Source organism: Zonotrichia albicollis, chromosome 7, assembly GCF_047830755.1.
Source record: "Zonotrichia albicollis isolate bZonAlb1 chromosome 7, bZonAlb1.hap1, whole genome shotgun sequence".
Lineage (NCBI taxonomy): Eukaryota > Metazoa > Chordata > Aves > Passeriformes > Passerellidae > Zonotrichia > Zonotrichia albicollis.
In genome coordinates, this window is record NC_133825.1 from 38,939,736 (window position 1) to 38,960,589 (window position 20,854).

Consider the following 20,854-nt stretch of genomic DNA (forward strand, 5'->3'; position numbering starts at 1 on the left):
TTTTGCACATAAATGAAAAAACAGCTCATGAGTGTACACACAATAACACAGAGCGGAGGATGAGACACTGGAGTTTATCTAATAAAGTGTTATATTTATCTATCAATATTTCATGTGTTGCCACATGAAATATTCAAAGTATCAATACTCATGACTTGTTTGAAGTACTGAGAATCCAGCAACAGCATTTCCCCCAGTAACTTCAAATGAAATAGAATTTGAGACTTTTCTTCTCTAAAATCCATAAACAGAGAACTGAAGTCAACATTTGTTTAAAAGAGCAGGATTGTGGGATCCTAAGTGGTTACTTTCTCTACAGATGATTATTATTTCCCCATCATTCTCCTTCCCTAACGTACTCATTGTTTGGGCTGTGCCTTATCGTGGAGTTGAGGGAGGATGACTTTATTCAAAACAAAACCAGCCATCCCTTCTTTGTTTTGGGCATGTAGTCTCCACTAACTTTGAAATTGTTACTTTTCCCTTTTACCCTTTCAGATTTTACAGTTTATGCCTGCCATCTTACGCCATTACAGATCCAGTTCTCTGCTTATCATGGTCTTGATGTCAAAACCCCAGCACTCAATTCAGGAAGATCCTCATAAAGATTTGGAAGCTGAAAATACTTTCTATCAGCTTCTCCTGTAGGTGCAGATACATTGTTCCTGTAAGGCTTTCCAGGTCATCTTCCTTTTACTAGTAAAAGTTAAAAAAAAAAGTCATTGTTATTTACCCTTCCTTGGACTGGTCATTTCTTAGGTGACATGTTGAAAATACTTGATTTAGTCAGTTCCAGCAGTAACTTCACTATTGAGTAACAAACTGAAATAGTTTGATCACACCTGGATTCGTGTCTTGCTCCCCACTACAGACAGCTCTTCCCAGCCTTTCCTTTTTACACCTGCAAGGTCTACTCCAAAAGTCACACCATTCCTTTCTCACTCAAGTCTCCCCATGAAGCACCCTTCTTCTCCTGCTGAATTGAGACACTTCTCAATAGAATTTTAGAAATTAAGCTGTTAAGTGTATGATTTTAACATAAGCTGCTACTCCTCCATATGGCAGTTCTTTGGATACTTGCTACAGTCGATGTCAAATTTAGACCATAAAGTTTCTCAAAGGAACAAATGGTTTGAACCTGTATTTTACTTGGCATACTCATTTTCTTAACAAAATTAGTTTCTCCATCTCTTTTTGCTTGCAGTCTCTAGTACAAAGTTACATTCCTTTCTGCTTCATGCCCCCCAATTTACTCTGCATGGTTACAAAGCCTGTCACAGCTCAGCACCTGTTTTTCCTTCTAGACAGACAGCAGACTGAGATAACCAGCCAAAAAGAGACAATCAGGTACCAAGTCTGTCTAACCTGTTTTATTTTGGGTAAACAGACACTCCTTGGGGTAAAAAGCAGAAGTCACCCCTACACATGTGTGCATCTGAGGGGAAATCAATGAAGCAGCTCCACTGAAGATTAAAAATATCTGTATTTTGGCATTTTGTAGCCACTTGTCAAGCCTGAAATGCCCAAATGTTAATAGATCAAGTCCAAGCACACTTTAAGCCTAAATGAAGAGCATTTCCCCAAAATTTTTTACTGCTTTCCTGTTCTGAAGGCAGAAGATTTCCACAGTGAAAGCTCTTTCCATCTCAAAAACAACTGAGAGTTAAATCTCAAATTCTAGAGCTTTCTTCTCACTCCCAGGCCTTGTTACAGCTCCTCACTGAAGATACTTACAGACATCGTATGTCTTTATGTAGAGACTATTCTGTTTGGGTCAAGCCTGCTACAGACACACAATGCTTTATCTTGCAGATGTGGCAAAGATTCCTTGACAAAAACTAATTTGTGCCCCCAGCACTATGAAGGCATCACAGGATTCCCTGAAGTCCAGAGGACAAATTTGCTGAAGTCCTGAGTTACAGACACTCCATCCACAGCAGGCTGGGGCAGTGAAGCCGTACCCCAGCCACCACTCACTGTCAGCAGTGTCTGACAGGCACACCAGGGCATCCTGCACAGCAGCCAACGCCTTCCCTGGCCTCTCCACAGTCCCAAGAGCCTTCCCAACCCCTGACACCACCCAAAACCAAGCCTATTTTCTTCCTTCCCTCCCAGTGGTCAGCTTGGTAGCTACATTTGAACAGTGGCCTATTTGAAGCCAAAAGTTTGTGGTCAGTTGGAAAGAAAAGATGTTTAGTGCCTCCTGGATGTACAACACCACTAGCATCAGTCCATTCTTCTCAACACTTGTCTGTTTGCCCCTGAAGCAAAGCAAGATGTAAATTATTTCCAAAGAATCTATTCAGTGAGTTTCCAAGCTTGTTCCAGGCAGATTGAGAGTATTAAAAACCATAATTCCTATAAGGCTGACAAAACTCTTCCAATCATTTATCTTTTGATATATAATAGTATCTTCCCGTAACTTTTTCCTAAGTTGGCACAGGAAGCCTCTCCAGCCCGGGGTTAATTCATGAGTCATCCTGGCAAAAGTGGAACTTTCCATTATGCTACAAGTGTTTGCAGCTCTTGACTGGTACCATTGGTGATTTGCTATCAGTAAAGAAGATAAGAGCTGCCCTGTACAATGAAGAGCCAAGGGGCAAATAGGGGCATTGTGGAGATGCACATTGTGAAGACCCAGACAGCAAACAATAGACAATTCTGACCAGATACCATCTAATTAATGTTTAAGGATTACACTGGCTCTTGCTGGGAGAGGGTGATCAGGCTTAGCAATATAAACAACACAGAGTCCTAGCAAAAGGTCATTCCTGTCTGCATTTTGTTTTAAGTGCAGTGCAATGACTTCAGGGTTGCTGTAGTGCAAGGAATTCAATCATGTTACAGGAGAAAAAAAGGCAACAGAAGAATCTAGTCCACAAGCAAATTAGACAGAAGATATCAGCATTCTATTTTTAACTCCAGAAAAAGGCTATGAAGGCATAATCAAAACCAAAAGAATAAGTTCTTCTTGGGAAAACAACTCTGTTTGAAGGGCAGAAATCTAAAGTTTACATAGTAGGTATCTAGATACAAATAAACAAGGCTCAATTTGAGATTATTCTAACATATTAAGATTGGGCTGTCCTTTCTCCCACTGCTATCAATGTTAGCTTTCCTGATTCTACTGAGAAGCCACCCAAGTCCATAACCCCAGAGCTGCCTTGTAAGCTCAGCAAGGTATAATCCTAGAAGAGAAAGCAAAGAAAATTGGCACCCTTCCCAACCATGCCACCCCCCAAACCCATTTTCTTTCTTCCCTCCTAAGCAGCCTACTGGGTAGTTTTGTCTCAAGAGCTTCCCATTTAACACCCTATTGATTTATTCAAAATCAGCCCTGGCCAATTAGTTTCTTGGCTCATATTCTTGTGCCCACCATGTACCTTTTCCAAAAAAGGTAAACAGTCTTCTTCCAATCCCAAGGCAATTGAAACCCCAAAGAAAAATATCTGTTTTCATGTTTCTTGTTGTCTTTTCTCCAAATTTGATTAACAACCAAAGCTCTTGGAGAAAATTGCCTTAGCTTGAGATTAATAATTTTGAGCCAAGAAAATGTGTCTTGCCAGTGGCTGTCTGCAACTGCTCTGCAAGTGCTGGCACACTGCTGCAAAAACCCTTTCTCAAGTTCGCTATAAAACAGAAACAGAGAATTTATGCACTAATACAGGCAACTTAAACATCCTACCAGGCTTTCACTCTTCTCCAAAGGCTGCCACTACCATGCTAGCACTGACAATTTACACTGGAAACAGCTCCTAAACTGTTGGATTTGCCAACCCAGTGCATTAAAACAACTTAAAGTCATCACTGGTTTACTTGAATAAACTAGGCCAGAAACTGTGGCTGTCAAAAACTGCTCCACAGGTCAACCATTCCTGCCACAGACAAAGCAACTTGTGGAAAGAGGAGCAGAGTCAACAGCTGGGTTTTGTAACACCCTCTGTCATCTGAATTGAAATCATCTGTGTCTGAGTCAACACCCTATGTGACAAATGACTATTATTCAACTCTTCATGATCAGCAGAGGCAATTCCAGCATGGTACAGTCAAATCCACCATTTTTCAGGAAATGTTTTTAATTACCTACAGCCACATACAACATTTTAAATTAAAACCAAATAAACCCATTGTATTATTATACAAGTAAATCTTACTGAACTGGGAAGTAAAGCTTTTGGTTACAGTTAATATGGAACAAAGATTCTAGACATGAAACTCACCCATAGGTTTTTAAAAAATACATAGTTAAAAGAAAGTATCCAACACCAGTAACAAGATGAACACCATCACTGAGACCAAAACACATTACTGAAAGGCAAAAAAAGGCTCCTGGAAAACAGCTGTTGGAAAACTATCAAACAGTGAGGTAAGGTCAGTTTGGAACCACCTCCTACCTGGTTATTCTATTACAAATCAAGATGGGGCAAGCACTTTCAGTCTTTCATAATAAACCACTTTCTGCTTCCATCATGTAAAATCCTGTCAGTTTTGATGCTACATGCCGCATGCCTTGTAGTTCTTACATTTAAGTACAATTCAAATTTAAAGATATAGTTTCAAAACAAAATTAAGAAATCTAGAACTCCTCTGAACTTCCAGAAGTTCAGCACTTCCTCAAACATTACTTGTACAAGGGTTTAACATTTGTCTAAGCTGTTCAGATAATTTACCAAAAGGAAGAATTATAGATTTTTTTCTTAAAGATACTTCTTGAAATTCTAAACATTGTATGTCTTTTACATACATTATTTTTTATTACATTAGTTTTTATTAATTAGTTTTTATTACAAGAGGCCCATCACTGCCATCTTTAGCCAGTGGGGAATCTAACAACCCATAATGGCACTGCCCACAGTGAGGATACAGGTAGGGGCAAAAAAGCAGTTTTCTCAATAAACTGACAAGGCTGTAAGTGTAACAGTGTTCCAGTGGAGTTAATGTCTCCATGCCATAACTTGTAACATGTTTCCCTCCCTCTGGTTTTACCTTTGCACAGCACTGCCTGGAAAACCCTCTGGACAGGCGCATGTGGCTCCAGAAGACCAAACTGGCTCCTCCAACATCCACAATCTTGGAAGGAATGGGGACAAAGCCTTAAGTGCTAGATTGCCTCCTTTTGGCATTGAAACTTGTTTTATATGCAAGCTAAACCTCGAAACAAGGTTTTGGCACTCAATTTTCCAAAAGTCTGATTCTGAAAAAACTAACAGGGAGGTAGGTAACAAAATAAACAGTGCAAGTAGCTCTTTCTGATCCTTGTCCCAAGCATTAGATACAATTTCCCATGGATCCAGAAATCTGTGTGGGATAACATGCACTGGAACAGCTTGCCCAGAGACATTCCAGGTCTGGACAGAATCCTCACTAATGTGCCCTAGGGGGCCCTGCTTGAGCAGGAGGTTGGACCCCTCCAACCTTATCCATTCTGTGATCCTGTAATTTACTGATACAGCACAAAGGAATTTACTAACAGAGAAAAGAGAATACACTGTTTTAGCAGTGTAACATAGATTTAGTGTCACTTCCTGAATGAACATTTTCAAATTTCATAAGTTTGCATAGAAGTGACAAGACTGGTTAATAGCTTACTGTGCCTGTGAACTCCACAAGTTTGACTCAATTTCTAGAGGCAAGCATTCCTGTCCATTTACCTCCCTCCCCTTTAAACTGGTTTATGTAGCTGGCCTAAATTAGAACAGCTTCTGGAATAAGTCAGAACTTATATGAACATTCATTGCACCACAGAGCACTCCATTACAACCTGAGATTTCAAAATCATTAACCTATGATTTGGTTTTTGTCCATCTTTAAAACCTTGTTCCAAATCCCATTGAAAGGCACCAAATGCACAGAACATTTTTTAGATACTTGAAAGAAAATACCTCCCTGTGGCTGTAACTTCTTCCATGAATCACGGTCACAGCTAACATGATAAATTCATTTCTATTTCCGACTTCTTGGTATGTAAAGAAACCAACAGCCTTTTATAAACTAATTTAAGTGTCTCCTTAATTGCATTTGAATTTGAATAGATGTCATTTCCTACCTCATGCTCTGAAAGGAAGTCACTCCTGTATAATCTATCCAGAAAAATATATTAGTGCTCAGCCAGAAGCCACAGGAATGATTTTTCGTGTAAGTAATTCTATTTCTTGATATGATTCAGTCCATGCAATGTAATGGGCTTTTTTGGCTTAACCCATGAATATCACAGTGTGCTACAAAACATAATTTTGAGGATTAGCTATTAAAGATCCCTTCTGCCAAAAAATAAACATTTCAGGGCACTTGAGACAAAAAGTGCATCACATCACAATACCCTGCTCTGTCATAAGCAAGTGCTAGTGGCCAAAGTTTGCACAGACTATTGTTGGACACACAGTAGCTGCTGTTTGCCTTAACAATTGCCATATTATTGCAGCTCCACTCATTGCTGCTGTACCAAGATGAGATCCTACAAGAAACCAAATTCTACTTTACAACAGTCAACTATTTTTGCCTCATTTTCTAGGTAAAAAGAGAAGAACACCACACACACAGAAATCAGTACAAGCATGGTTGTAATACAAAAATAACATTATGCAATGAAAAACTTTGTTGTTTTTTTTCCAATAAAAAAATTTACTATTTTAAAGTCTAGCTTTACATTAATAAACAGTTGGAATCTCTCATTATACGTTATTTCCCCTTTTTGCTGGTAGACATATCTGCAATATTATCCCACTGCAATGTCTCTTTTTGGGATATCACTAAGAAATCAAATGTCTTTAGCGTTATCTTTTTGTCAAGTTTTTCTTTATTGCGTGTGTTGGAAATGTTCCCTATTTAACAGGATAGTATATTTTTAATAGTAATTGTAGAAGGCATAATAAACTTCCTAGTTTTGCTTACCACATAACCAGGACTGGGTCTGATGGCTGGCCAGCCAGCCCTAATTAAAAAAAAAAAAAAAATTTCATATAACAGAACAAGTTATTTGGTCCTAAGATTCCAGAGCTGATCAGGATCACAAGAGAACACAAAGTCCATTCTGGAAAAAAAAGGCTCCTGGGAAACAGCAAAAGAAAATCAGGATTTACAGAAAGAAAAGCAGTAATACATGTGGGCTTTCTGTTCAGACATTTTTTTGTGCCAGTATTGACTGAGAGCAATACTGAGATGCAAAGCTATCTTTATCCCTTAATAAATTTCTAATCCTAGCTACTATGTGGACTAATGCAAATTTGAAAGCCACAAACAAAAAGAGCAAATCAGCTCGTGACTGCTACGCAAGAGGAGAAGGTTGAATTACCATCTGGAGGAAAGGCAACCATGGTGCAGCACTTGCAAGACATGCTTTCATGTGATTCAACTAAAGCTTCTAATAGCTATCAGATGGAGGGGCTCCACAAGTTTGAAATCGTTTGCTTTGTGTTCATGTACAGCTTTGATCAAATAAATCTCATTTCAAATGAAATATAACATCGAATTATTAAAATGGTTAGAAGGAATACAGCACTATACCTAAGAGTAGCATAGTAATAAAGGATATTATTATTAAAAAAGTGTTCTAGATGGACTTAGTCCTTCATGGTTCATGTGTGTTACAGTCATTACAATATGGAGAGAATTTTTATTAGACTAAGTACTCTATGAAAAAAATGCAACTATTTGCCAGTGCAGCTCAGTAGTTGAATATTAACTGAAAATTTCTATAAAAGGAGCTTTTTGCATTAAATACAAACCAAAAAGTGTGCAGCCTTCTTGAAAAGCTTTATCAGGAGGATCTGAAGTTCTTAATTGCATTAGTCAATTAATCAAAGAGAACCAGCTATGTAAGTTTCAAGTTGTTGATGCATTCCATTAAATCTGAGGTTTGCTTCTCACTCCCCTACAAAGACAAAAGACTATTTCTGAATATCAGTCTTGGAGAGGGTTTTCTTGCACATCAACTGGAAGCAATAAGAAAAAAAACATTTTTTGCTATAGCTTCAATAAAGTCAACATGTTAAAACTCAAATGGCTTTGAAATGCCATGTTTCCAAGAAATATTGATTATTTGTTGAAATATCTGGTCTTTATTCAAACTTTGATATTTATATTATTGCTTTTTCCTCTGCCATTTAATTTCAGATAAAGTCTATTCAATAAAACATCATAGGTTTACTTGGACACATTCAGGTAGTTTGGCAATTTTTATATTTGCTCTGTCATCATTCCCAGAAGTGTTGCTGACCTCAAAAGAAATGCACTCCAAGAGTTCTGCTGGCAATGGAGTCTCCATAGGTAGGAAGAACTCCCATTATATGTTGCCAGGAATACTCACCTCACACAGTCCAATACTGTGAAAAAGGTAAGTAATTAAAATGGGGAAGGTGAATTGCCCTGTGAAAATACATTTCCCCACTGACTGCTGAAAAAGTATGGCCAATTTAGAATAAACACACAGACTTTTCTGAAGCCAAAATTAGATCAATCCTATTCCTAAACAGTTTAATATTCAATGTTTTCTTTACTGCAAACATCAAGCTATAGCCTTATATGTTGAAGCTTCCAAATGCCACATGTTTCTATGGCAATTCTTAGATTAACTGATCCTGCAGTAAGGCAGTAAAAAACCCCAAACCAAATAATAAATAGTAGTATACCCAAGTTATTGATAGGAGCCAGAGTATTGATTCTGGCTAAGGTGTGGGCAAGCTCTTGAGTGTCCAACCTCTGGTATTATCATTTTTTCCTGCTTGTATTATTTATGACTGAATTATTCCTGTTACTCATATCATAAACAAAAAATACTGAGTACAAGACTAAGTCTCTTTTTGTTCTGCATAAGGGAAAGAGAAGCCTCTAAGACACAGCTCTATCAATGGTACATTTATTAGAAAGCTGTTGTAACCATTCTGTTGTTAATATATTCCTAAAGTCCATACCTTCTGAGTGGCTTTCTCACACACAGCTCTGCTCAGCAGTGCTGTTCCTTGTGGCTCCACAGGGCTCTCAACCCACCCCCTTTTATCCCAGTAACCTTCACGAGCCACAGCTGCTGCCCAACTAAGGACTTCACAGCTGTGGCTCATTTAGAATAACTAGAACTGGGGCAAGGCCACTTACACAGTACATAGATTTTACAGAGACTCCTACTACAGAAAGCCTTTAGGAGTGCTGAGTAATTAGCATGTACAGGCTAACCAAGGGCTCAGGCCCAGCCAACATGGCTTTTGGGAAGGCAGGTCCTGCTTGATCTCCTGAGCTCCTTTTATGACCAGATGATCCACCCAATGGATGGGGGAAAAGCTCTGGATGCTGTCCTATTGAAGACTTCAGAAAACTCTTCAGTCCTGTGTTCCACAGCATTTTCCTGGGCAGGCTGGCAGCCCACAGCCTGGACAGGGGCTCTCTGCTGGCCACAAAAGTGCCAGGAGGGCTGTGCCAGAGCGTGGTGCTGAGCGGTGCCAGCAGGGACCAGAGCTGGGAACAGCCCTGTTCCACATCTGTATCCAACACCTGCATGGGGCATCCAGGGCAGCCCCCCTGAGCTCACCAACACCAGGCTGGCACGAGCCAAGGAGGCTCTGCAGGGGGATCTGGGCAGCTTGGGTCAGTGAGCTGAGGCCAGGGTGTGAGGCTCAAGGAGGGGAAGTGCCAGGTCCTGCACTTGGGTCACAAGAGCCCCACGCAGGGCTACAGGCTGGGACAGAGGGAAAGACCCCAAGGGCACTGGTAAACAGCAGCTGATCACGAGCCAGGAGTGCCCAGGTGGCCAAGAAGGCCCGTGGCATCCTGGCCTTTAACAGGAACAGTGTGAGCACAGGACCAGGACAGAATCATCCCCCTGCACTGGGGAGCACTACAGCGGTACTTAGACTGGAATGAGCCCAATACAGCACAAAGTGCTAACTCTGGAAACAGATCAGAGGAGAAATGGCAGAGCTGATGAAAAAATGCCACCACACAATGAGAAAATATCAATAACAACACGGGGTACATCGATTAAAGAAAATAGAAAGGACAGTGCTGAGTGCCAAGGGTGACAGACAGATTAAGATGGATGAAACAAGAATTACACTCCAGATTTAACCACAAACAAGCCACCTGTGGCCTTACAGCAGTTCAGTGAGCTCAATCACCAGAAAGAATTTTGGAGATCAGTGAAAGCGTGGGTGGACAGAAAGTCAAGTCAATATAAAAATATACCATTAAATGTTTTGAAAGAACTGAAAACAGAATATAGGACTGCAGCAAAAGGGCAATAAATCTTGTGAAGAACACATTTCAAATTCTGAAGTGTTTACTTTCAATTAAGAGAAATTGGAGCAGTTTAAAAGAAACAGCTTAAAGAGGGAGTTAGGAACAGTGGCAAGTGTAAGTGATTGAGTCAATGAGAAAGGATGGTGGTATTAAGCAGCAGGAAGTATAAAGGAGATTTCTAACTCACAAAGAGATGAAAAAGATTGTCATAAAGAGTTTACAGCTATTTTAAGCCAGAATATTTGATGCACAATCAAGATAGCTCTTTAACATCTTCACTTTAACATCTTCCTCTGACATTTAAAGGAAGCAATGAATTTTCAAAAAGCATTGCTTTAAATTCCTAAAGGAAAAAATTTAATACAACTCACTTTTACCTTTTTATCCTTACCATCTGGAAACATTTACAGTTGCTAAGAACTCCTTCTATCAGGAAGGAGAAAAAACCACACACACAAAATTCAGGCTTCATACAGCCTCCTCCAAACCAGGAAGTCACAGCAAATTGGTAAGGATTTGCTACTAGCACTTAATCTTCACCTCATGGAGTTTATTTGCAGGATTGAGTGGCAAGCTGTAACTCCAGAGTGAAAGAATAAGGGAAAAACAAGATGGAGTCGTAGTTTTCCTTTTCATATATCCTGGTTTTACCTTGAATTACTTGTTCAAGAGTAAGAAAGAAGAAGTTAAAAGCAAAGCCTTATCACTAGATTAAGTGCTCCTTTCTCATACCAGAGAAAGATACCATACTTTATCTTATATTTCCAATGTTATATGAATGAGAAGCCCTGTGGAACAGGCAGGCTGTGTTTACACAAGTCTAAAGCAGCACAATGCAGTACCTGCTGAGGTTCAGCCATGGGTAGGATGGCACCAAGCTCTGCTCTGAGCCTCCTCTGTCACACAGGAACTGACCCAGGCAGAGACGCCGTGTGTGAGCTCTGCACAGCCCAGTGCTTGCAACAGAGCTGAGGCGCAACCAGGCCCTGCCATCCCAGCCTGGGATATATATATATAAAACTTATATATATATATAGATATATACAGCTGCCACCTCAACTGCTCTTGTTCACATATAACTTACCAAATTTTCTTTTAGTTTTGCATTTTTTTCCAGTTATTATAAACTCTAACATTCACACATAAACACCCCCATGCCCCCCTCCCACTTCATTGCCATTAACCCTGAGGCTAAAGAAAAGATAATCCTGCCTCAATACAAGGAATTCATGCTATGACTTTGGACTCCTTTTTCCCCCCCATCCTCTATCAACCAGTCAGTTTAAATAAACCTACAGAAATTAGTCCCAAAGCACCTTTTATCCAACAGAAAGCAAGTCAAAATCAAAATATTAAATTACAAATATTAACGAAAATTATTATTTAAGCCATCATTGTATTTTAATATCCAAATCAAAACTATCATCTCACCTGAAGGGGCAAAAGAAAAATTATAGAGAAGAAAAAGAAACTGAACTTTAAAAGTTAAGATATGAGAAGCTAAATTGCTGCTGGTAACACTGTCTTTGTTATTGCATTTAATTCAATCTATCTGAATGAAACTTGCCAATGAAATTAATAGGTAGAGCCAGCCAGCCAGATCACAGAAGATAAAGCACATCCTTAGGATTGCAGGTGTTTCTTGGTTTTGACTTCACACACAAACAGCCTTGGTTTCAGCACCCTTCTGAACAGTTTTACCTTTTGTGGCAGAGCCATCACTACAAGGAACCCATAAAGAAGAATATCATTTTTGAAAAACAAACGCTGATTATTACAACAAATCAGTTTAGCAAGAGTACTTGAAAGGCTCTCTATTCATAGGGTGGGACTACCCATGAAACTGATTTTATACAGTTTAAAGAAACTGACTCATGACAGAACACTGTTGTTCGATTCATAAACGCTTTGTGTCAGGGGCATCTCAATGCCTCATTATTATTACTGAATTTACACACGGACTATCCTCATAGCAAACTACTGTCACGCTAATAAAATGGTCTGGGGAATGATGCACACCACAGGCTTGATCTTCAGAAGCTCATCACGCAGCTTAAGCTAATGGCAATTGCAGGCACTCAGGTTCATACGAGGATACGGCATTACACGATTTTCCCTGGCTGTTTGTCTCACTGTCAGATGTCTCTGAGGTCTCAGCATTGCCTCGGCTGCTGCTGGATGGACTCGCAGCCCATCACAACCCGAACTCAGTGCCCGGCTCTGCTAATTGCCCCTAATCCAGGCAACGGGAACGCCTCTCGCTTTCAAGTGAGGAAACGCCCCGCATTGGGTGGCATGCACACAACACAACTATTAAAATGCAATTATACTTCAGGGTGAGGAAGGAATCACCTGTGGGAAGAGAAGGTTGTGAGATAAGGAAATTCAGGCCTGTCCCAGAGATTAAATAAGATACCGAAGATACCAAACGGGCAGCACAAGAACATCGCACCCTGCTATGACAGAAGATAAACAAGTAGCAGGTCAACGGACAGCACCGGACCACAAACAAAAGCAAAAGTTTTCCAACGCCGTCTGCTGCTATCAACACTTTCCTCAGAGCTCCCCGTCAAAGCCCCAGCCCCCCAAGAGGCACTACCTGCCCTCCCAGCGCTCCTGACACACACAGCGAGCCCCTGAGGGCCCCTCGGCTCCCGCGGCGGGCCTGGGCACTCAGGGTACCCGCCAGCCCTGAGGGGAAGCTGTGCCCCGCCTAGGGAGCATCAGCCTCTGCACAGGGCTGGGGACACTGGGGTCTCCTCTGGGATCAGAGGAAAAAGGGTCTCTCTACCACATGCCCCTCCCATAACAGCACGCAGCGGGCTAAAGGGAAAGAGAACAGAGGGAGGGACGAGCCCTCGATCTGCCACGCCGCTCTGAGCTATGGGGGGGAGGGTGTGGGCGCCCCCCTCCATCTTGAGCCCGACACCGACTTACCCGCCCGGAGCCTCTGCGCGCTCCTATTGGCTGGGGCGGCCGCTGGCGCGTCACGTGGGCAGGACAAGCCCCGCCTCTTCCCTCCGCCGGTGCCGGGCCCGAGCCGTTGGCGGGGGAGGTCCGCGCGCGTGCTGCCGGTGCGGCGCGTGCGCACGCGCCGGGAAAAAGGGGGAGCGGCGGGGGCGCACGCTGCTGCGCGTGCGCCGGCGGTGGAGCGGCGGGAGGGGCGCGAGGCGGTTCCGGGAGCGCGGGAAGAGGGGCGGGAGCGCGGGGCGCACGCGCCGGCGGCGGGCGGGAGCGAGGGCGGAGGGGGCGGAGGTGCCGCCGGTGCCGCCCCGCAGGAAGCGGAGCCGCCCGGGCCCCGCTCCGCGACAGGGCGAGGGAGCGAGCGAGTGGGAGAGAGGCCGGCAGCGAAGCGTCATTTTCCGCCGCGGTGCCACCCTGGGACGCCGCTCGCGAGGACACCGGCCGGGAGCCTGGAGCGGGGCAGCCTCCGCCCCTCCCTGCATCCGCCCCGTGCTGCGAGGCGGGACGTGACCGCTCCCCGCTGCCCGGCGCCCAGCGGCTGCCCCCTCCCAGCGGAGCCGTGACCCCTCCTCCGGCTCCGCCACCGCCCGTCCCGAGGAGCGAGACCGGCACTTGTTGCTGCCGCGATGGTGACCGGCTCGGCCGAGTAAGGGACCGCCGAGCCCGGATCCGTTCGGGGCATCGCGAGGTGTTGTCTCCCCGCAGTGACGGCGCCTCCCGGGCGACGCCAAGACTTTGGTCTCCGCGTGGGAATCGCGCCCGGCATCCCCGGCCGCGCCAGGTGGTCCCGGCGGGCGGAGGGGGCACCGCCGCCCGTCCCATCCCTCGGCCGCAGCCAAAATGTCCTTCTTCAACTTTCGTAAGATCTTCAAGCTGGGCGGCGAGAAGAAGAAGAAACAATACGAGCACGTCAAGAGGGATTTGAACCCGGAGGAGTTCTGGGAAATCATAGGAGAGCTGGGCGATGGTGCTTTCGGTAAAGTGTTCAAGGTAAGGGCGGGCAGCGCCGCTCGCTTGCGTTCCCATAGCTGAGGAGTGACTCGGAGCGTTGCCGGTGCCCGCAGCGCTGCCTCGGGCTCCTGTCTGCCGGCTCCCTCTCGTCGGGATCCCTGTCTGCCGGCTCCCTCTCCTCGGGATCCCTCTGGCAGCGCCGAGTTCGGGACAGCTCGGCTGGGGCGCCGAGCGCTGCGGGGGGACGCGGCCGGAGGCTGAGCGGGGCATCCCGGCGCCTCTTGGCCACGGAGCCTGGTGAAACTAAAGATAGAAAAGACCTATTAGGTCATTGTCCCGCCTTTGCTCCACCCTGCCCGCTGCTGGATTGCTCACTTCTCTGTGTTTTGGGTTTTTTGGGACTCGTGTACAGTATGGCTCCTAACCTTACATTTTCTTAGATCCGAAGTTCATTTTTTTTTCCCCCTGTATGGAAGGAACCCCATGAGCAGTAAAACTGACTGTGTGTGTAGTGCACAGAGCCAGGCTGTTGTCGCTTTAATGGGCATGCTCCCATCTTGTTCCATGTGGAGTTGAATTAAACAGCTGTGTTCTCGTGGCTTTCCCTGTGTGCCGGAATCCATGTGTTGGATCTCCTAACTTCTCTCAGTTGTTTGCTCTTTAAATCTTTAAGTGCACTGGTACAAGTAGAGTTTTTAAGGATCCTTATCTAGAATTTATCAAGCCAAGTGGACTATAATGGCATAGATACAACCCTGCTAGTGTTTGACGAGACTTCAGCTTTCAGGCAAATCTTCAGCTGCTTGTCCCTTCCTAAAAGGGTGTTAATGCTCCATGTTTGGTTTATGGATAGCGTGGAAAAAACATCCTGGTGGATAAGCATGAGAGAATTGGGAACTGACACGAATTGAAGCTCTGGAGCTGCTTCTGGAGATGAAGAGAAAATAGCACGAGAGGATGGCATTTACAGTCCTGAGAGCTAATTCGGTCAAGAAACATATTTAGAGTACTGCATTTGAGAGTTTATGAAATCTGGGTGCTCATGAAATTTGTGCTATTTTTGGCAGAAGTTATTTTAGGTTCTGTTGTACTGAGGTGGTATCACCTGTTTGTATATTTGAGCAGAAGTGCCACAGTACGGTCAGAATGTTAGGTGGGGTCATTTCACCCAAGGAATTTGTGTCAATGTTCTATATTAAGAACATCTAGTTTATTTAGACGCTGGTGTAGTACACAGTCTAGATGGTGGTTCTTTTGTCAGTTTTGAAGATTAGACTTCTGGGTTTTTTTTCTTAAAAGGCTGGCAATATGTCTATCATAAAGCCTGCTCACCGCAAACATTTAACGTCTCTAACAGCGCTTCCAGAGAATTGAAGTCTTAATTTGAGCTTCATAGTGGAGTTTTGATTCCCATTTTCTGAAAATATGCCTCAGATATAATACTAAATGTGTTTTCCTTTTCCCCCACGTGCACTTCCCCTCCCATCTTCAAACCTCTTCTCACTTCATCTGTAGGCATGTCTGTATTAGCAATAGTAGTTGATGAAGGTGTCTGAGCAAGGCACCGGGTAAAATTTGCATTTCAGCGTACTCTGCACAGAAACAGGAGAATGTTTTCCACTTGGATGTCATTTTTCACTTCCGAGATTTAATTCTGAGTGAAATGACAGAGTTCACTTTTGAAATTGATCGTAGGCAGAATTACAGATGTGGTTGCTCTGGTCAACTTGTTGAAGTTGACCAGTTGGCCCTTATGAGAATGAACAGGCAGTATTATTGATAAAAATTCCCTGTTAAAAAAAAAAAAAGTATGTTACTGCATGTGTTCATCAGCGTTCTTTTTGTTTCCATCTAGTTTGGGAAGGAGGCTTACACACAGATACAAACTGTACTTGTGTTCGTGCACCTGAGTGTGCTTCCCAAGAAACATTGTGGAAAGCAGGAAAGGTGTGTTAGGTTGTTCTTTCATGGACATACACCTCAAATGAGAAGCTGCAGGAATAGACATTCAATTCCTTCTCAAATTTTGAATTCAAAACTATAAGCCAGAACAAAGCTGTCAAGAATGCTTGAAGACTTTGTCTTTAGGTAATGGAAGTGTGGGGGTTGGGGTTTTCATTTTGTGTAATGGATTTTGTTTCATTTGCCAACCCCCCCATCACCCTAGTGTCAGTTACATTTGCCAAAAGTACATTTGCCTTTGTTTAAGATCTTAGGGTCTGTGTGTGACAGCGTTTTGGCAGATGCATGTTAAAATGGAATTGCCATATAAATGTTTGTATACTTTGAATTTCTAAAAAGTAGGTTAGATTGGTTGCATGCTATGATTTTCCATAGAGGGGTAATTAGTTTGGTTGTGCAACTGATCTTCTGAACAAAGTGTCAAATATTAAAGTAAAAACTCAAAACCAGCTCTAAATGATTCTGACAGTACTGGGAAGCCTCCCTGATTAAATAATTTACTTAAAAACGCTGTCCAGTGATAATTCATTTTGTGTACTGAAGTCTTAAGGTCATTAAAAACTTGTGATTCATTCTCCTTTGCAATCAAGTACAAGGATCCTGCTTTTTTTTTTAATACCTTAGCCAAATTTCTATAAGAGTTTATTTCCTTTGAAGCTGTTTGTTGCAGCATTCTAAGGGTTTTTGGATTCTGACAGTTCATACATTTGTATTCACAGGCCTGTAAGTAATGTTCAGAAATACTCTGTTTCAACTGCTGTTGCACGTCTCTTGTGATCAGGGGAGCTCTGTAATTGCAGATTATAGCCCTGTAGGACATTTTATTCTGGCCCTTTTCAGGCTCTTCAAAGAGGCCACTTTTAGGCTGTTTTCTTTTTGCTCTTGGCTAATGAGTAATGGTGTGGATTTCTGTCCTTTTACAATTTATAGATCCTTGCAGTACTTCAGTGTCAGGTGATGGCTCTTGAAGAGAATTTTGAGTTTCCTGATGATAGAATTTTATGTGCTCTTCCTGGATTATTTAGAATAACTGAGTGGACTGCTAGAGTTCTGATGGACACTGGAGGCTGATTTCAACTTTGAAATTTGGCAGTCAGACACAAAAAGCTCCTAAAACAAAAGAGGGACAGTTTGAAACTGCTCTTGATTTGATTAGGTTAAGTGCCCTGAAAAAAACATGGGCTCTTATTGTAATTACATCAGTTTGCTTTAGAAAGTAGTTACATTATTATATCATGTTACTGCATTGTGTGTTCTAGTACCCTGTTGTGTCAAATCGCAATTCTGTGCACATTGTAAGCATTGCTTCAAGGTAGATCAATGTGTTGATGACTTTCATCAACTTTAAACTATTTTCTGAATTCGCAGAAGTAAATATTCAGATTATGTGAAAACAGACCATTCAAATGCCTGATGTGTGACTCTTTCTTGCTACACATACCTGCATTTTCATTAATGATGTTTATCCTCCTCAGTTAACCTTTTGAATTAAATAAAGTCTTGGGCCTGTATTTCAGTAAAATTTGCCAGCCTCTTCTGGCAGTAAGAACATTGTACACTCATATACAAGATTTACATTGCAGAAAGGCATTTTCATAGTGTCTAGTTGTGTCTGAGCCCTTTACTAGGGGATACTATTCCAAGAAATTAATGTACTTTTGGCCACGATTATGATTATTATGGGTACCATCTGCACAAATGTACTAATTTTAAGTCTTCTGTGGGAACAGACTCTACAGAGGTAAAACATATGTGGCACTATATGATATAAGACAGAGTATCTCTATATGGTATGTGCATATAGAGATAGTATAGCTATATTTTAATTATTAATAGGGAATCCTTTGGACTTGTCTGCTTGGAATTTCATTCAGACTTCTTTGTTTAAACTGGAGTGTTCTGCCCCTTTATAGTATTACACTAAATCCAAGATGTTGGAAGCATTCTGTATACAAAATTTTCATAGGAGTTCAGAAAATAAAATGAAGACTTCATATGAAGTTACTAGCACAAGTTTTCCAGCTCTGAGAATTAACTGGTGCTTGGTTTAAAAAAAAAAAAATCTGTTTTTTCTTTGGGTTCAGAGAAGAAATGTTGTGCAAGCTGATAACCCTAATCATGGTGAACAGCATCACCCAGTTGCATTATCCTCTGAAAATCACTACATTAAGTGTTCATATTTACTTCTATTGGCAGTAGTGGGCAGTACCAGCTCATCTCTGGCTGGTCATAGTGGACTTCGGACAAGAGTGTTTCTTTAACTCAAATAATCCAATGGTGTTGCTTCATTTATGTTTTTGTATCTATTGGAAACCATCTTATCTGTAATGTGCCTATATGACTTACAGGACAGCATGGTTTTGTCTTAAATGTCTTCTACAGCAGGTAGAAACAAATAGAATTTTTAAGTAGTGATTTAATAAGACTGGACTAATTATGTCATTTAATGATTATGTGCTCTTAATTCCTTTAAATATTTAAATATGAACTGACTGCTGGTAGCTGCTGAGAAATACTTTTTGTACCACTAACATATTAACTTATTTTCTAATCCTAGAAAATGCATTCATTAGTCTGACCTATAAACAAATTAAGGACAGAACAAGGAGAATTCATACTTCCTAACTTCTTTGGTCTTACAGCACATTGTTCTGAATTCCTGCAGTTGGATATTTCAATTTGAAGTTATCCAGATGATAGTAATGGATCATGCTGCATCCTAGGGTGGATATCTTTTAGATCTGTAACCTAGGAATCCCAAGAACTGATTTCGACCACTTACTATATCTAAGCTTGAAGCACAGATAGGCTTTGTTTTTTCTACTCTTTATCTTTTTACTGATGTGGTGTCATTAGTTCCACTAATTCTTTAGAAGAATTTGGTAGAACTGTTGAAACTTTGCAGACATTCCTTTTTGGATGGTATAGTTCCCTCTGGAAGGATGTTGCTTGAGTTTGTCTGTAGTCCTACACATTTGGTCCTAGTTGGAAGATAAACTCATATTTGAAAGTTTCCAGTCAAACACAGTGTTTCACAAATGAGTTTCCTGTGGGTCTGCCATGAGCCCAGACCTGGAAAGAAATAGCAGGTGAAAATGTTCTAAATTGAAGTTCAATACAGAAGAATGACTCAGTGGTGCAGAACTCTTGGCAATTTTGATTAAAATTGTTTGCTATGAGAAGTGATTTCTTCTAATTTATTGTCATTCATAATTGACTATATAAGTTGACCTCTCATTAAACTGGAGCAGTGGAATGGTGCAGTTGCCCTCAGGAGATCTGAATTAATAATATTCTCTAAAGTGCTGTGTTGCTTTGTTTAGCCGTTGAGGCATTAGCAGATAGAGGAGATATGGGAGTTGATTTACTCTCAAGAGAGGAATGTAGAAGGTGCCAATATGACATTTTAAATATCTAGTCCAAGTGAAATAGAACTAAACTTTACTTAAGGCTTGCTAGTAACAGTCATCTCTGTAAAAGTAGCCTGAGTCCTCTCGGGCTGCTGTGAATGATGAAAAAAGATGCTTGACAGTTCATAGAAGGTGAATTATTGTAATTTTGCTGATCAGCTTGGTGCCTTGCCCTACAACGTTATCTTTATTTTCACACTCTTGCAGTTTTAGCCTGATTAGAAGATAGCAGATAAGGAAAAGGCAGTGTCTGTTTTAAACTCTGGGAAATCTGTCAAAGGGAAAGCTTTACAGAGCTCTTTACACCTATTGTCACTCCAGTAAGTTTTCTGAGGAAATGGTACTGCCAGAAAGTCATCTGTAAATTGTGGACTGAGAACTTGCTTGACTGAAATGGCTACTTGTTCCTTACTTTTCCTTTTTGTCTGTAGCAAGGAAATATTCAAAAGGAGCAGAGCACGTGTTCTGCTTTTTGGACAGATTTCCATCACTTGGCCTGAAATCAGCATCACAATACTTAACTTATGAGTAATGTATTGTCTGTCTGTTGCATTTGGAACTAAAACTGCAGACAGTTTGTGGAGGATAATTATAGAATGCTTATGATCAGTTCTTGGTAAGGTAGTCATCTTTTCCAAGGTGAGAGCATAGTTATGTAAACTGTTTCAAACTCTTTAAGTAGATAGGAACTCATTATTTGATTTTATTCATGTTTATTAAGTTCCCTTTTGTTTTTCTCATGTCATCTGATATATCATATTTCTTAGCTAACTGTTTGTGTAACTGTTTGGACTGTGGTTTCTTGTCTGGAAAGAAAAACTTCACATTTCAAAGCTAAATGTGACTGTTTCAAGTCAAATAGCTTGCAGCATGAAGCTTCTTTAAGATGTTCTGACTTAGTGAAATAATTTGTCTATCTTAAGTCACATGCAGTCCTTTTAATTAAATAATTCTGCTCTGGGTTTTTGGGCGGAGTTTTGTCGAATTTTGGGGTTTTTAAACAGAATATAGAGAATGTGGTCAAACCTTTTATCACTGGCAGGATTCTCTAGAGCTACAAGCCTTCAAATAGTAACACACTTGTAACAGTGTTGCAGAGCAATAGGGGAAATGTTTCTGTTGGTAATGACTGAAATTATAGTTTTGGCCACCCAGTAAACAATATTTTAGAAATAATTTGTTGAGTTTGTATTTGCAAATATCCCAAGCCCCAGTCTGAGATTTCTTTTTATTTGATTTTGTCATTGTTTAAATTGAGCACACTTAGGAATTCCATGTTTTGTAGGCCATGACCCACGTTTTGAGAATCTCCTAAGATTGTAAACATCATTTTCCTTCAG

General features: G+C 41.6%; 2 protein-coding genes across 9 annotated transcripts in view; one reads left to right on the forward strand and one right to left on the reverse strand.

Annotated features, from left to right (window-relative positions):
* The window catches only part of STN1 (STN1 subunit of CST complex), a 37,873-nt gene extending 24,569 nt beyond the window's left edge, over positions 1-13,304 (reverse strand). Inside the window, exons 1-2 of one of the 5 annotated variants that reach the window (XM_026799673.2) lie at positions 12,827-13,156; positions 12,580-12,683 (exon numbers count right to left, since the gene is read on the reverse strand). In XM_026799673.2, the coding sequence (XP_026655474.2) occupies positions 12,580-12,674 (95 nt within the window). In that variant the 5' untranslated portion in view covers positions 12,675-12,683; positions 12,827-13,156. The other 4 variants (XM_074545176.1, XM_074545177.1, XM_005481121.4 and 1 more) reach the window with 4 other exon arrangements.
* A 78-nt stretch (positions 13,305-13,382) lies between these two features.
* The window catches only part of SLK (STE20 like kinase), a 45,031-nt gene continuing 37,559 nt past the window's right edge, over positions 13,383-20,854 (forward strand). The window contains exon 1 of one of the 4 annotated variants that reach the window (XM_014275668.2): positions 13,383-14,181. In XM_014275668.2, coding sequence (XP_014131143.2) covers positions 14,032-14,181 — 150 coding nt within the window. In that variant the 5' untranslated portion in view covers positions 13,383-14,031. The remainder of the gene's footprint in view (positions 14,182-20,854) is intronic. The other 3 variants (XM_074545175.1, XM_014275667.2, XM_005481120.3) reach the window with 3 other exon arrangements.